Genomic DNA, 16,933 nt, shown 5'->3' with positions numbered 1-16,933 from the left:
GTGCGTGTGTGTGTGTGTGTGCGTGTGTGTGATTGTCTCCCACATCTGAGTCGACATGTGCAGTATGACATCATCTCGGTGCGAGGTGTGACCCTGCGTGTACGGCATCCCTAATGGGACATTAGAAGCGGATCAAGCGACTAATGTACCAGCATTAGGGAGGAATAAGTCATGTGTGTGTCATGTCTGTGCTGGGCCGGCACACGAACACCACACACACACATCTGACTTCACAGATACTCAGCTCAGCATTTCCTGGTCCTAATGCATACAGTGTGTGTGTGTGTGTGTGTGTGTGTGTGTGTGTGTGTGTGTGTGTGTGTGTGTGTGTGTGTGTGTGTGTGTGTGTGTGTGTGTGTGTGTGTGTGTGTGTGTGTGTGTGTGTGTGTGTGAGTGTGTGTGTATGGTTATCACATTAGAGCTGGTCATAACTCAGACAGTAAAAGCATCGAGACACCTCCAGTTATTCCTTCTCTCTGCCATCAGATCTGCATTTTCTTTCTCATCCATTGTTTCGATCTGTCGGCATATTTACCTGACACGGACGATAATAAATTATACTAAACAAGACTTGATGATGATTTGAATAAACTCAAAGGCTTTAGTCTTGATGATTGTTTTATAAAGACTGACAAGTCACAACAATGCTGGGTACATGTCACGTGCATAACAGATAAAGACAATGTAGGACGATCACATCAAGACAAAGGATTTTCTTTTAACGCTTTAAAATCAGGCTTTGTTTCAGCAATTACAGGAATCAAAGAAAAATGCAGCAATCTGTGATTAAAAAACGACACATTTCAGAGTTGGTTTCTGTCACTGTTGTCATAATTCATCACTACCTAAACCCAGGAAGCAGAGGGTCAATGAAGGAGAGGGTCAATCCCAACACAAAATTGGAGTGAATGTGTGCTCTTACTGAGCTATTGAAGAAGACCATGATACGCTTGAAAAAAGAAAGTAGGGGGAACTTAAATTAAGATAATCTTGTCTAACTACTATTTCCAAGGTCAATAATGAGCTTACGTCCTTGGACTAAATTTAGTTTCAAAGTAGTTTAGATGTCAAGATGTCAAATACTATATTTTAATATTTATTTTGAACCTATAGACATTGAAATTAAGTCATAACTTTATATCTGATTTGTAAAACACTTTTTCTCAAGCATCTTACTTTTACCCGAGGCACGTAGTAAGTATTGACGTGCACATCATGACATCCAGGAGATGAACAAAACATGTTATATAATGGCTCTAAGTCAGTTCAACTGTTGGAATTGATACCCAAAAGGTATACTTAAAAGGTTAGGATGCCAAAGTCAAATTAATTTAGACTTTCCAATCAGTTTTGAAACATAAATGATGATCAACAACAACACTTTCATTCTCATGCATACAAACACAAAGCAGCTGGAAGCACTATTCATTTGTTTTGAGCAGGAGGTAATCCGACAAACAATGCTTTCTTATTTACAGACGCAATCTGCGAGAGATTAATTAGGCGATGTGAGTAGCTTTGTTTCTAAATATGAAAAGAATTTAACGTGCATAGATCGCAGCAGGCAGGGTTTTGAGTGATTTAGTAGCGGAGGCCTGCAGACCTGATAATGATGATGTTACCAGAGGATCATCTTTCCTTCCCGTTTATCAGCTACTGCCTTACTGGAACCGCTCGCACATTCAGGATCATGTTTCTGTGAGAGCGAGAGAGTGAGTGAGTGAGTGTGTGTGTGTGTGTGTGTGTGTGTGTGTGTGTGTGTGTGTGTGTGTGTGTGTGAGTGAGAGAGACAGAGAGACACTCAGCTCGCCAGTATAATAATGAGAGGTTAACAGAGACCCGGACTGGCCATATTAATGTGTAAAAGATTGAATTTAGCACCATGGAGAGAGGCACACTAAAACTGCTCACTGCCTCTGTGACCTCTCATATCCTCACGCACACACACACACACTGATGGAGACGCAATATGTTCCACAAGGCACACATTCAAAAGAGAACACATGCAGCCAACCGTGTGTGTGTGTGTGTCACACAGTGCAGGTTAATACTGTGAAGCACAGAGTAATTTTCTCTCTCTCGCCAGGCGGCCTCACACTGTGGAAACGACAACACATTAACTGTTAAACAAGACACGTTAGACCCCGGGGTGGGAGTCGAGAGACTGAGAGGGCGGGTGGTTGAGAAGGAGGGGAGAAACAATGGAGAGACTGGGAAAAATAGAGAATTGTAGAGGGTTTGGTGGGTGGGGAAAATAGGAAAGACAATTCACAATGTGGATGCAAAGCGGGATGAAGAGAGATGTGGAGAAAAGGTGAAAATGGGAAAGCAGAAGAAGGGCGAATAATTGCACGTGTTTTATTTATAACTTGTATAATGTTTACATGTTATTCTGTGTTTGTTTGTTTTGATTGTTTGTCTGTTTTTATTGTCTAAAACCATGATGTACCTTACTGGTGGTTATTTTTATTTCAATGTTTTTACTACATTACACGTGATATTTGTATACAAACTGAGGCAAGTTTTACCCTCTTCTTTTTCACTCTTTTTCTCACAGGAGGTTATTTTAAAGAGAGCAGCCGACTTGGTAGAAGCCCTTTATGGTTTGCCACATAATAACCAGGTAAGGAGCACACACTCGTGCACACATCGATAAGGAAAGCAAAAAAAGAGAATGAAAGTGGTATTTTAGTCGTCCTGTTTGTGGTATTCATTCTTTTGTGCTTTTTCTCTTCCTGTAGGAGATCATTTTGAAACGCGCGGCTGACATTGCAGAAGCTCTCTACAGCGTTCCTCGAGGACACACCCAGCTCTCAGGCTCCACCCACAGCGGCATGATGGGGGTCAACTCCTTCACTGGGCAGCTGTCCGTCAACGTCTCCGAACCCCCACAGGTCAATCAGGGTAAGGCTTTAAAAGTTTTAATCATCATAGTGTAGGTTCATTTAAATGGAAATGAGTTTATCAATCACACGTCACCACCCAGAAACACAGAATACCTTTATGTTCTCTTTCAAAGAAATTCAAGATATTCACAAAGAAATTCATAGAATCTGATTAAAAAACTTGCCTCTTGTGTTATGATCAAAGAATAGTTCTTGTTCCAGAAAATGTATTAATATAGATGTGTTTTTGTGTTGTGTTGTCAGCTAAACTGCGTTGTGGTTTTTGATGAATGGCTAGCAAAGGAATCCAGTTGTTATACACATTTTCTGAAAGTTCAAATATCCAAATGAGGCATTATCTAATTCTAACTTTTGGTGAGTTTAAGAGAAATTTAGCCCAAAATCTCAAAATTGACCATTACATCTTGTGTCCTGCGTGGTCTCCCTGACAGGTTATGTCATATTCTAACGGCCACCATAAATCCTTCAACTGCTCAGCAATATTTTTTTAACCTGTAAAGTTTCTCTCATTTCCAAAGTTAACCTCACTTCACTTATATTTCATATACAAGTCCAACCAGTTTACTTCATGTCATGTATGATCTGTGTTCACATCACTTCGACCAACTGTCCAATCACCACATGCTCCTCTTCCTCTCCTCCACTCTTCCTGCAGGTTTCGTGCGCAGCAGCAGTAGTGTGTCTCCTCACGGTTACGTGCCCAGCTCCACGCCGCAGCAGACCAGCTACACTTCTGTCACCAGCACCATGAACGGCTACGCTAACAACACCGGCATGACCAACCTGGGAGGCTCGCCTACGTTCCTCAACGGCTCTGCAGCCAACTCGCCTTATGCTAGTGAGTGTCCATGTCTGCCTTTACTCCACTGGCAATCACACGCTACACATTAGAGGAATATATGTTTTACAAGCTATCAGCTAGGTATTTTACAGTTCTTTTAGCTGCCATCAAGCCACTTCAAAATGCAGTTACATAGCAACCAGTTTGATAACAGGTGCTAATAATTGCACACACTCATAGAAATCTTACATGCTGTCCCTACACACGGCTGTGGACAGGGAGTGAAAGTCTCACGTCTGACGAATAAAGATTCCCCCGTGAGGCTTTCGGTCTCTGTATTTAAAAACAATCACCAACTCCATTTTGTCCTCCTACCATCTCCTACCTCCTTTCCTCGCTTCCTTTCATCTGACAGCCACGCCTCTTTTCTCTCGGTCGGTTAATTGCATCTCTTTTCCATTTAGCAGAAAGCAAGAGAGAGGGAGGGCAGAATGAGGGATTCAGATAGATCTGAGATGTTGTTTGTTTGCTGGTAATTTTCTCATTGGCGATGACGACGAGAAGAGTGGAACCTTCTGACGATTTGGGATCTTGCCTGCAGGGATTTTGTTCGATTTAGAGCTTCAGTGAGTTCAAGCACCAGTTTGGCTCACAGTTCGGTTGTTTGAATTTATCCTAAAGATGTTTGGTGTTCTTTCACACCAAACTATTTCTTCCTGAATTTGTTTGTAGTGGCGTTATCACGTTAAAACACAAAAGGGCCTTTCCCAAACTGTTTCCCCTCATTAGAACTAAAGAGTCCAAACCATGAAAACAGCTCAAGACTAAAGAAGACAAAGATATGTGGACGGGGGTGTCTTTGCTTCTGGCTATATAGTATATTCTCAAAAGGACAGTTTCAAAGTCAAACTTCTTTGACATAACATCTTAAAAACATTGTCTGTATCAACATGTCTCGCATAATGTTGAGAGTTTCAACTGTAATTACTGAAACAATAAATTGAAGCGTGAAGTTCAATGAAGTAACCATAATCTCTCGCCTTTATTCTCACCCTTCATCCTTAATCCACCCTTTCATTCATTATCCCACATCTCTTCTTCTCTTTTTTTCCTCATTCCTCCTCTCTTCCTTCAAACATTTGATTACCGCCACCCCAGTTGTCCCATCTAGCCCCACTATGGCCTCCTCCACCTCTCTCCCCTCCAACTGCTCCTCCTCTTCTGGCGTCTTCTCCTTCTCTCCAGCCAACATGGTGTCGGCGGCCGTTAAGCAGAAGTCTGCCTTCGCTCCAGTGGTCAGGCCCTCCTCCTCCCCTCCGCTCTCATGTACCAGCTCCAACGGCAACGGGCTCCAAGGTAATTTGCCATGACAACAGCCAGTCAGTCAGAGAATGCTCAGCAGGAGGACTTCCACGACATATATCCAGCCGTTAGAGTCCCTGTTATGGTCCACATTATTGTCTGATAAACAGTTGGAGCATCCTCTATGTTTAGTTCTGATGTCAGTCCACTATTTTGATCCAGACAGAAATATGTTAACAACCATTAGATGGATTGCAGGGACATTTGAGTCATTCGTGTTACCTAAAGGGTGAATCCTAATAAATGTGGTGATTCTCCAACGTTTCCTCGAGCGCTATGTGGTTCAGATTTGTGTTTTTAGTGAAACGTCTCAACAGCTATTCAATGAATTGCCATGACATTTAAAACATGCATATGCTCCCTCAGAATCAATCCTAATAATTTACTGATCATTGTGTATAGTTTATCTAGTTTTGTCCAATTTTTCCAGTACGTTGGTTAATGACAAAATACCTGCAACGCTAATGAAATTGTCATTAGCATTGTGTTTATTTCTAAGTAGCAAATGCTTACATGCTAAAACGCTACAATAAGATGATGAACATAGAAATATTGTAATATTGTTAAATATCAGCATTCTAGCATCCTAAAACAACAAAATACTTTTACATTGTTCCGATTGATTTCTCTGTTAAACTTGTCATCACAATCTGAGATATCAGGACACAGAACACAGTTTTCAGTGTGAAGGCCATGCGCTCTCATCCATCCATCATGCTACATTCACATTGGCTTCTTAATGTCAACATAGGTTGTTTTGACTAACAACCAAGTTATCTTTTGTAAGAAACTTCGTTATTACCAACGACCAATTCGGATTTAATAAATACAAGCCACAATTGGCTAAGGTACTCTAAAAAAGCATTGATGTACCGGGAACAAACGTCTCAGAGTCGTCGTTCACGTCTACAATCAAACCAAAAACACGAGTAGCAGCGGCTGAGTTGCGACGATGCACTCAGCAGTCTTCATCACCTGATGGCCGGGGCTGGGGAGGGTTAGTAGGTGAAGAGTCAAAAGACAGTCAATGGCATTATAAACCAGGCAATAAAAGGTGTTTAGAGAAAGTGTGACCACAAGAGGTCCTTAAGCATGCAACCATAACTGGATATTCAAAATATTATGCAGTTCGCTGCAGCAGAATTTGAATTAGCCAGAGACGCACAGACACATGGACACACACGAGCGATGTTATGATTCTCATGGGGGAGATAATGTTTTTTTTCTTGTGCTTCTTACACTGCTTCACCTTTTGGACAGTTTTATTTTCATTATTTCTCCCCTCTCTGACTTTAAACCTTCCCTTGTTATATTCCACTGACTTAACACCATTCCTTTGCTATTCCCCCCCCTCCCTCTCCCTCTCTCTCTCTCTCTCCTGCCTGTTTCTCTACTAGATCAAACATTTGTGGACTCGAGCAAGTACTCAACAGCCAACTCTCTACAAGGCCTGGCCTTCACCTGAAGTATGTCCCTCAACTATATTTTCCTTTATCTCTGTTGACTAATTGTTTTTGCAACTTTTAAATTAGTAAACTGAATAATTTCAATAAAGTAATATCTTATATCTCTGAATTATCTTCCCCTCACCTTCCTGATTTTACTAACCCAACATCTCTTACATGTCATACTTTACTCGTCTATCTTGTCTACTTCTTCCCATCTACCTTAAGTCTCATCATCGCCTCTCCATCCTATTTCACCTTACCTTTTCCATCCACAACTCATCCACAGCACAGAACTAGCCATTATGTTGCCGAGTGACGCCTCCCTGTCTTCCTATTGGCTGGGGGAAAAGACAGGAAGTTAGATATTTACAGAGACACAGAGACAAGAAATGAACATTTGGCACATGGATTTATTTCTCAACATTGCTGGCTTTGTTTAGCTGTGTGTGCCTGTGTGAACATTTGTGCTTGCTCCTTGTGTGTGTGTGTGTGTGTGTGTGTGTGTGTGTAGAGACAGAGCATGTGCGGAGGTGTGGGAACTCAAAGCTCATCCTCAAAGCACAGCTGAAATAAACACTCCCCACTTACAGATATACACACACACTTTCCTCTGTCACACACACTCGGTGATCACACACTGGCAGCTTACCAGGGAGCGATCAACAATGACAGCTGTTCGACTCACTTGACAGTTTATACTGGCAGTATACCTGTCCTATAGTGTGTGTGTGTGTGTGTGTGTGTGTGTGTGTGTGTGTGTGTGTGTGTGTGTGTGTGTGTGTATGTGTATGAACAGAGGGTTCCATACACTTTACATACATACATATACAATTTTTAGAGTTCATGCTGGTACTAACAATTAATTATTATCTTTATGCCATGAAATATGAAACTATATTTATTGTGTCTTTCTTCTGTGTGTGCATGTACCTGTACATCAGTCTTTGTGAGGGCCAATTTAAGTTCTCGACCTTCAAAGTGAGGACATTTTGGCCAGCCCTCACTTTGAGACGGAGGTTCAAAAGTTTGTTTGAGGGTTGAGACTTGGTTTGAAGGTTCAAGTTAGAATTAGGTTTAGGTGAGGGTAAGGGTTGGGTCGGGCATTTAATTGTGGTGGTCAAGGTGAGCGTAAAGTTCTAGGGAATGCATTATGTCAATAAGTGTCCTGGCTGGACTCTGCCTCTCACATGTTGACACCCATCCCTTGGGTTTAAATGCACCATGATGCAATCTTTCAGGCGCACACACACAAACATACAATGAAATACACCAACTGTTCCCTCGCACAATTAAATGTGTGTGTGTGTGTGTGTGTGTGTGTATGTGTGTGTGTGTGTGTATGTGTAATGTCCCTGCTTGATTTTTCTGATTTATTTGTCTATTGATGTATTAAATGTCGCTGCAGACACACAGCTGCACAGATGGGAAGACATATTGATATATTTATGAAGGAATTTATGACGATGAAAAATATTTGGCTGTGCTTTAAAAGTTTTTTCTCTTTCCTCCTTCTCTCCCTCTGTTTGTTTTTCCACCCAACAGCAATCCCAGGAATGATCGTTCCACCCATGTAAAAGTGTGCGTGTGTGTGTACGTGCGTGCGTGCGTGCGTGCGTGTGTGTGACTGTGCGAGATGAACCAAGCACATTCACACCGATCCCTGCGGAGGGTTTCGATGTGAGTCAGACTCCGGTCGGGGATGGAAGCAACTGTCCCGATCTGAAGGAACAAACCCAACTCAGGCCCTTTCTAACACAAAAACAACAGCAAGAAAAACAGACGAAGAACAAATAAACAAAGACTATTTGCAAAGAAATAAGTTGTTTAGACTTTGTACACCTTGATGCTTTATAGGAGAACGGCCACGCCTACATTATGTATCTCCACGGACACAGGAAGTGTATTTATTTTGAAAATAATCCATTTCATCCCTTGAGTGACTTGTTTTTTTTGTTTTTGTGCAACAGTCAACGTGTGATAATCATCTTCTATCTGTATCTCACATGAGGGATTTTCTATTTATGAAGTGCGGTCTTTAATGAAGGAATATAATGTGAAGAATACCTGATGATGAGGGGGATGATGATGATGATGATGATGATGATGATGATGATGATGATGATGATGCTGCAGGATTCATACAGGGTCAAATCCAGCCGACAAGCCAAACCAGACACACACTTTCACTTCTTATTGCCAAATCCACACTACCGTCAGCGCAAACACTCAGACAGCGAGGTCTTCCTCTGCATTTAATCGATCAGCTGAAGGATCGAGATGCTTCCCGCCTGCTGCAGTTTTAGCCAATCAAGAAATCCCCATGCTTGCTTTGAGCACGTACATCTTCTTCACTACTTCTTTCTGTCAACAGACGGCGCAGAGAGAAACACAATTATGTCACTTCACAAACCAGGAAAAAAATTATTTACACCACGATTCAAGAGCGAAAGTCGAGTGATTCAGGATAGATTTGATGAGCTAACTATAGAAAGGCCACATAAGTGTGTGAGTTTGTGACCACCGGGTGCCAACAGCAGCTTCTCTGTCGGCCCTGTTACCACATGATCTGTTATATAGTCGGCCACAGCAACCTCTATGAGAGGGGGAACACGTCTTAAAGACTGCTGCCATTTTGACTTTGATTTTGTTGTGAGAGTTGCCTTCTCAAATATATATGTATCATATATTGTCTTAATACATCCATCCTTGTTTGTGGTTTGTTTTTCTTTGGGTTTGCTGTGTTTCTTATTTTCTTCCTGCAATCAGCCGGCCAATCTGATTGTGTTTCCTTCGTTACCCGAACACTCACCTGGTGGGACTGAGAATTTGAGTGAGAAAATAATCGAGCGGTGTGACTTGAATGCTGCGCTGCAAAGAATGTCATTAAGTCTTTAACTGAGTCTTAAAATCAACGTGATCTCACAGAAGTACGGGAAATGACCACATAATGTGTTAAGATTAATAACAATCTAGGTTCAGGCATCAAAACTACTTACGAAAACTTTATGGCTTGGTTTAAGATTACTGAATCTATTAAAAGATATTTCTGCTGAACCTGGAAATGTGTGTGAACATCATAAAGAGGGATCTTAGTTGACTTTCCGTTGACATTGTTTCCATGGTGCCAGCCCATCATTATAACACATTACCACCTCCACCTAAGATGCTGTTAAGAGATCATGGTCATTTCACGTATTGTGGTGAGATCAAGCTGCTTAAAATCTATTCACCTAAAGTCAATTTGTTGTTAAATCTGCTCCTGAGTTCAGTTCCTTTTTTACAGTGCAACTTTAATTCAAAGAACACCATTTCACCATTTTGCATCCCATGTTGCACTTCTCCAAGAGGTAAAGATGTCCATGTCTTTTTTTTTGCAGCGCAGGACAATTAGCCAGCGACATGTCTTAAATTCGCACGAAGAGTAGCTGATGATTTGTTGTGAAAGTCACTGCAGTGTGTGTGGTTCAACAGTCTTAATTAATTGATGATAATGTTAATTTTGCCAAAGCCCTTATTTGAGACATTACTGCCTACACAGTCTTATGCCGCAGCTTCAACGCTATTTGTTTGTTTGTGTCATACATGTAAGAATGTCGTACAATGTTCAACTGTCGCTGTTGTTTTCAGACCTGCTGCAGTCTGTCTGTCATCAGGTTCATGTTAAACTATTTTAAAATGTGGACAGAAAAACCTAACTGGCATCACATGTTAATGAAGTAAACTTCTCTCATTTGATGAAGATGAATCATTCATAACTCCTGCCTGAGGGGATCCGGCCTGAATGTTAGTGCTCGATAAAAAAGGGAAGAAAATCCTAAACATCCCGACATTTTCAAATCTATACTAAATAAGTAACCCCCCCCCCCCCCCCCCCCCCCCCCCCCCCCCCTCAGCCAGACGTCAGTAGCTTCAGAAACGTCTTTGGAGCCATAAACAATAATTTTTAAGAATTTGATGAAAGAAAGACAATTATTTAATTATAAAATAACAATAATAAATTGGCAACATTTCAGAAAGCGTTCCCTCGTTTCCCTTGATCTGTCTCTCATGTTTAAATATTTGAACGTTAATAATCTTTTTTGTTTTGTATTATAGTGTCTGATTATCAAAAGCCATACTTCCACTGCTAATTTCAATCAAACTAAAATAAGCCATGCTGTCATTTATTTTATTTTTTCATTTGTAATTCAGAAAAGCAGGAGGAGATTTTTTATTTTGTCACAATGTTGTTCATATCAATGTTAAAATTTGCATAATTTAGTTGTGTTATCTAGGTGTAGAGTTCATAAATATGTCTTTATGATTGTCTGTGTTTGTCTTCCATGTGAGGAATTTGAAGATGGAACAGAGCTGCTTCATGAAGGCTTTCTCCTGCTTCAGCCAGGGTTTCTGTCCTCTTTGCTCCCTTCCTCCGTTCATTTCCCTCCTCCACCTTGTTTGGATTGTGCTTTTAATAATCTGGATGTTTGCCCTCTTTCTTTACGTCACAAAATGAGCCACCTATTTATTTTATCTCAAATATGGGTCTGGAGACCACTTTTCTGTTTGTGTGCCTGCGACTGTGTGTCTGAGTGTGTCATCATGTTTCTCTGAAAGAAAAATGTGATGTTTTAAAGTTGAAGGATGTTTTTCTTTTGATAGTACATATATAAATACCTGTACAGGAAGGACTACATAGAGGGTTAATAGAAGTATGATCCGAAGCACTTGTCCAGCAACGGTAAAGTTATCATGGCTCGTCTGCGTTCAGGCTCACAGTAGTGGTCATCATCCATACACACATGTATCAGCAGTATCAGTGTGGAGGGGAAGAGTACAGAGGAAACTACTGTAAAGATGATAATGTTGATTCTTTTTTTAATTGTAAACTTTGAAGTGCAAAATAACTTTTGATTCTCTATATTTAATTAAAGTTCTTTCTTCTCTGTGAAAAAGGAGTCGTTTTTTTCACTTTGTTGCTCATCACTGTCACTCAAATTGCAGCGTGACGTGGAGAGCTACACATGCAAGGAGAAGACGCAAGTGAGGAGGCAATTAAGGGAATTGAGATACGCCGATGTCGTTTCCTTTCCAGCGTCTCTCCACAGGAGCCTGTAGGGAGGAGTCAGGTCGTCACCGAGATTCAGCTCACCTGTATCAACCGCCTGCATCCTCTATAGGAACTGATGGGAGTCACGTTGTCTTCCTTTAGATGGGCTGTATCTAGGTTGCTTTTAGTTTGTGGACCCTTCACGTAAAAATAAACCAGTTTGAGTTTATAATCTCAGGTCCCAACTTTGAGGCCCTATGTTTGTTTGGGACATTCACTTCTTAGAAAGACCAAATTATATGTCCAGTTCAGTCTTGATATACTACTTCCCTTTACTTTACCTGCAGATGATGATGACGTTAGAGAGGGACAGGAGTGTTAAAGACATGCACTGAAAGAGGGTTCAATGTTGAATGAACAGTGAGTCCAAAAAAAAAGTGAATTCCTTTATCATTCAGCGTGTTTCTGAAACAGCACTTGATTAATTCTTAGGATTAATGTTGGGAATCAAACCTGCAGAACAAGAAGTGGAAGATGAAGTCAATGTGATGCCTTCCATGCTGTGGAAGAGTTGCTGCTTGACCGCTGACTTAAGTATATCTAATGCCTTGGTCACAGTTTCACACAATATCAGCTCAATAACAGCCTCACCTGACAGACGTGAGGCTTCAGGTGTGTATCAGTGTCATAACACAATAAATACATGCATATCAGATGTATTTTTCTTTTGCAGTCTGCTGTTGAGTTTGACAACGGTGACTTTGACCCATATTTACAAAAAATATGTATAGATCAGTGCTGTCAAAAGTGCTTTACAGCTGACTCCTGAAAAGATAATAAGACATTGAGGGTAGTGCACAAAAAAACAAATCTATAGAATAAAAAGTGAGATAAAATAGTTTAAATATGACTATGAACTTCTTCTTGACTGTTCAAATGTTAAACTCTATTCCACTAAAGATCACACAGCCAGAGAGGCTTCTGGGTCAAACTGTTACACAATAAGTTGTAAAACTCAAGAGTGTGGGTATATTTGTATTATTATTTAAATCTTTTCTCTCTATTTCTCCTCCATTCTGCTGTCACGTCAATCTGTTTCTGTCTCCAGCAGCTCTGATGTTGAGCAAGGATACCAGCACTGCCAGCGATGTGGTCACACACACACTGAGTGTGTGTGTGTGTGTGTGTGTGTGTGTGTGTGTGTTCATAAACAATACAAATTCTCTAGTGAGAACCATTTCTGTAATGAGACAGATGGGCCCTGCCTGGAGTTAGCTATCAGCACAACCACAGGCTGTGTGTGTGCGTGTGTTTGTGTGTGTGTGTGTGTGTGTGTGAGAGAGAGAGAGAGGTGTTATTCTCCTATTCTTAGCCTGCAGGCTTAATCAAAGAGGAGCCACAGATGTCTTATTGACACCAATTAGTTTCTGTCTAATGGCACACACACACGCACACACATTAATGTATTAGAGTGTGAACACACATCTGCGTTTTCGTTTCATCGAGTTGAATTTGGGATTATTTATGGCCTCGTTTTGATGAGTTGAATCTTTTGGAGCGCTAACTGCACACATTCACAACAAACCACCAGTTCGATAGCTTGTTGCCTATGTGCGTGTGTGTGCGTGTGTGTGTGTGTGTGTGTGTGTGTGTGCGATAAGTCTGACGCGACAGGACTGAAGACATCCATTAGCTAATGGATCTCCCCTCTCTAAAAATGTTCTCCCCTCTCCTCTTCTTTTATCCCTCATCCTCCCTCCATCACCACATCACACTCCCGTTGCTCTTAACCCCATCAGGAGGAACCACACACACACACAGATGCACACACCCACACACACACGTACACACATGCTAATCCCCTCTCTCCCCCTTCCTCCTTCAGCTGGATTCAAACCCGTTATGTAGACAGGCTGTACATGCTGACAGTGAGCTTTTCTTTTGAGGTTTCAAAATCAAGAATGTGACCGGAACATTTCAAACAGCAGCAACGCCGGACAGTGAAAAGTGAACAGAGCAGCTTTGACCTCACGTGAGGGGGAGACTGCTGCTGTTGTAAAACATGCACATTTGATAAGCAAGCTTTCCTACTTTTCACTGTGCATTTGTTAAATTATACTTTGATAAGTAATCAATTACCTTGCTAGATTGATACTCTATATGAATATAGTTTATATAAATCTGCGGATCCCAGTGCATGAGTGCTCCTTGTCCCCCTGCCATACTGATGTGTCAAAAACCTCCTCTTTTGTGTCTCTTTTATACCTGTGAGGCGATAAGGTTTTGGAAAGGTTCGCCTCTATGTGCTAGCTTCATGCTGCAATGTTCAGTTTGAGCTTTGCCTGGAGGTCCAGGGCCAGAGGGCTTTCTCTCTTGAACATTAACATACAGTATGTGGTCTTGAGGCCACAGCTGAAATATCGTATACGGTCATTTTCAGGTGGTTGAGGTTGACGGTTTGTTTAAATGCAAGAAGCCCGTGAAAGAAAAAGTGAGGGAATGAGGAAAGAGGCATCTGGTTTATGAGAGCAGAACATAAAAGGATGAGGGACAGGATAAATATGAGGATGAGTGGGAGATGGAGGAAGAGGAGAAGATGACATGATGATTGTGTGTACGAGGGTGAGTGGTAATGGAGTCTTCTCTCGATAGTATGGGGATGTTGCTGTATGATTTAACAATCGAGAGCTAAAGAACAGTGAAATCTCACCACTGTGTGTGTGTGTGTGTGTGTGTGTGTGTGTGTGTGTGTGCGTGTGTGTGGCTTGTGCATTTGAATGAGAAGTGCGAAAGCTAAGTACAGGCGATGACACCCTTTCACTGGTGCCACTCCAAAAGCACTTGTAACACACACTTACACACATACTGAAACACACTCATACCCACTCACTTAAATGGAGGGTTTGAAATTGAGCTGGGACTTGGAACGAATACTCCAAACAATTATCTCTCTCTCCTGCGTCTAATCCATTTCCCATGAATATATTCACATCTGCCTCCTTATTTTTATTTTCCTGCTCTTCCTCCATCCATCTTCGTCCTCTTCTTTTACACATTATCACCTCTCTCTTTTCTCCTCCCTCACAGGTGATGGCATCTTCCCCTGGGGGCCTCGGACAAAATGTGACAATACAGCGATCATACTTCTGATTTAAGGCAGCAGATGCCTGTCACATAATGTCCACACTGTGGTTATTAGCTGCAAGTGATACATTATGTTGGCTTCCTCCTGGTAGCAGAACATGTATTATAAACTGTAAAAAGCAAGAAAAACTGGGTTTGGAAAAAACAATAATACAAATCAACTAAAAAGATGTACTGTTGGATTTTAGGACTTAAGATTCATTTTTATGATATCCGTAAATCATATCGGAGTTTATCCTTAACAATATCAACTTAAAAATGAGGTGCAAATAAGTATTTTAAGTAAAAAAAACAACATGCTAGGATGCAATTGGATCTCTAAATAGTCAGGGTATCATCAAGTGATTACAATTCATCTTCAGGGGACCATGAATGTCCGTTAATCAATGTATTTTGCTGACTTTTTTCTCTAACTCCTTCACCTAAACAACAGAAACATGAATTGGTTCTGTTTGTTCGGCTCTCGTCTTGGACTCTATTGATTTTATTAAATTCCTCTCCAGCATCCTCTTTTGTTTCCAGTTGATGATCTGTGAAGAATGAAGTGGTCAGCGTGCTCTTTCTTAGTCACTTTTAATTTGGACCTGCGACATCATCACTTACTACCTGATGACATCACCCTCTGCCAGGAAGATGAGATTATCAATGAGCCGATGCCCAGAAATGCGTGATGATTGACAGGGATGATTGATGATGATATCATCCTGTTGATCATGTGTGCATGTGCGTGTCGGACCACAAATTGTGGATATGATATCTTCACATCCCACCAGGAGTAATGCCTACCCCAATCATCTCAGGCATCTCACACACACAGACCACACACAGTGTGTTGGCAGTGCTCGAGTCCAGCCGACTTGTTAAAGGCCAGACATAAAAGCCAAATGCCTCGGCCGTGAGTTTCTGTTCACCTTGCAGAAACACTGAATCCGGTCTGAGCTTCAGCATGAAAAGCTTCTGCCAAGCAGCTGACAGCAGGAGGCTGTGATAGCACATCGCATGTCAGAGTACACGTGAGAGCAAACACAGGAGAAAGAGAAAGATGCTTGTTGTGGACAGAAGACTGAGTATCTTTGTAGTTTACAATTAGTTTGACCTTTCCTTTTGTGACTTGATACCACCACCTCTTTTCACATGTAAGATGTAACATATACAAACAGATCATACAGCTGAACACAAGTAAGATTCCTGTTTTTTGGAGACATTGTTCTTGAAGGTTCTCAGCTTTGGTAATTGTCATTAAATGGTAACAAAGGAATCCCATTATTATATAGATTTTATGTTAAAAAATAATAAATGCTGATTTGAACTGCCAATTGGCAATTCTCACATACCAATGCACAATCTTGAAAAAATAGTGTTAAGAGAAAACCAACACTCACAAGTGTAGCTAGTCGATTGTTCACTATAGCAAACGGTGTAATGAATGAACTGAACCAGCTTGTTTCCCATAAATTCAATCTGCAGCGGCGCAACGCCATTCAAGTCTACAACAAGCACAGATTCAGTGTTTTGTGTTCTTAGTTGTACTCGAACCAGAAAATATTTGGTCAAAACAGATCAGTGATGGTATTTTGTCCTGATTGTTTTCCATGAAGTTTGTGGAAGTGGCGTAATGTGACGTCCTATGGAGAGAGCACTGCGGCATTTAAATGTCACATTGCTCGTCAGCAGCCAGTTTTATTGTAAATTAGGAGGCAGTTTGGCTTTGTGTGCTCTGATTAATTTGGCATGCAGTTCACACACCGGTTATGATTCTGTTTTCATGAAAACTCAGCTCCTGGTATTTGGTTCTGGTGTTTGTCTTTACCGTTTTGGAGAGAAAAAACAGGGGTGACAGCCAAACCAGCTTTAAAAGTTGCATATTTTCTTTTTAAATAAGAGTAAAAAAAATTTAAAAAAAAGATGAATATTTAAATAAACGTCTTAACAAGAAGGAGTTTAGTGTGGTGATAGGTGGTTGAGTGAGTGAAAAGAAGCCACCCTATGTCTCTCTTCTGAAATGATATTGAGATTTTTATGAGGAAATAAATAACTTGCCAGTCATAGACAAAATAAACTAATTAAATTACTCTTAAGTGAGGCGTGGCAGAACGTTATTATGGTTGTTTTGCGGCGGATCATAAGAACAGGACATCTTTTTGACTATCAGTACCATTTGGTTAAAAGAAAACATGGACAGAAGCCCTGAAACTGTTCATGAAGTTTGTGGAAATGCCACCCTGTGTTGTCATAGTCATGGAAGAGGACGGTGCCTCACATT

At 41.0% G+C, this 16,933-nt stretch overlaps 1 protein-coding gene across 3 annotated transcripts in view; it reads left to right on the top strand.

The window, feature by feature from the left end:
• Nucleotides 1-15,188, top strand: part of LOC117743032 (transcription factor COE1-like) — an 83,306-nt gene extending 68,118 nt beyond the window's left edge. For 2 of the 3 annotated variants that reach the window (XM_034550762.1, XM_034550760.1), the window contains exons 12-17: nt 2,558-2,623; nt 2,742-2,904; nt 3,562-3,744; nt 4,846-5,043; nt 6,447-6,515; nt 8,040-8,245. In XM_034550762.1, coding sequence (XP_034406653.1) covers nt 2,558-2,623; nt 2,742-2,904; nt 3,562-3,744; nt 4,846-5,043; nt 6,447-6,514 — 678 coding nt within the window. In that variant the 3' untranslated portion in view covers nt 6,515; nt 8,040-8,245. Of the gene's footprint in view, nt 1-2,557; nt 2,624-2,741; nt 2,905-3,561; nt 3,745-4,845; nt 5,044-6,446; nt 6,516-8,039; nt 8,246-14,613 lie in introns of those variants that run through there. The other variant, XM_034550761.1, reaches the window with a different exon arrangement.
• Nucleotides 15,189-16,933: the final 1,745 nt, after the last annotated feature.

The sequence above is a fragment of the Cyclopterus lumpus genome, chromosome 14 (assembly GCF_009769545.1).
Source record: "Cyclopterus lumpus isolate fCycLum1 chromosome 14, fCycLum1.pri, whole genome shotgun sequence".
NCBI classification, from domain to species: domain Eukaryota; kingdom Metazoa; phylum Chordata; class Actinopteri; order Perciformes; family Cyclopteridae; genus Cyclopterus; species Cyclopterus lumpus.
Note: the sequence above shows the minus strand (reverse complement) of the source record. Positions and strands in the feature narration are given on the sequence as shown.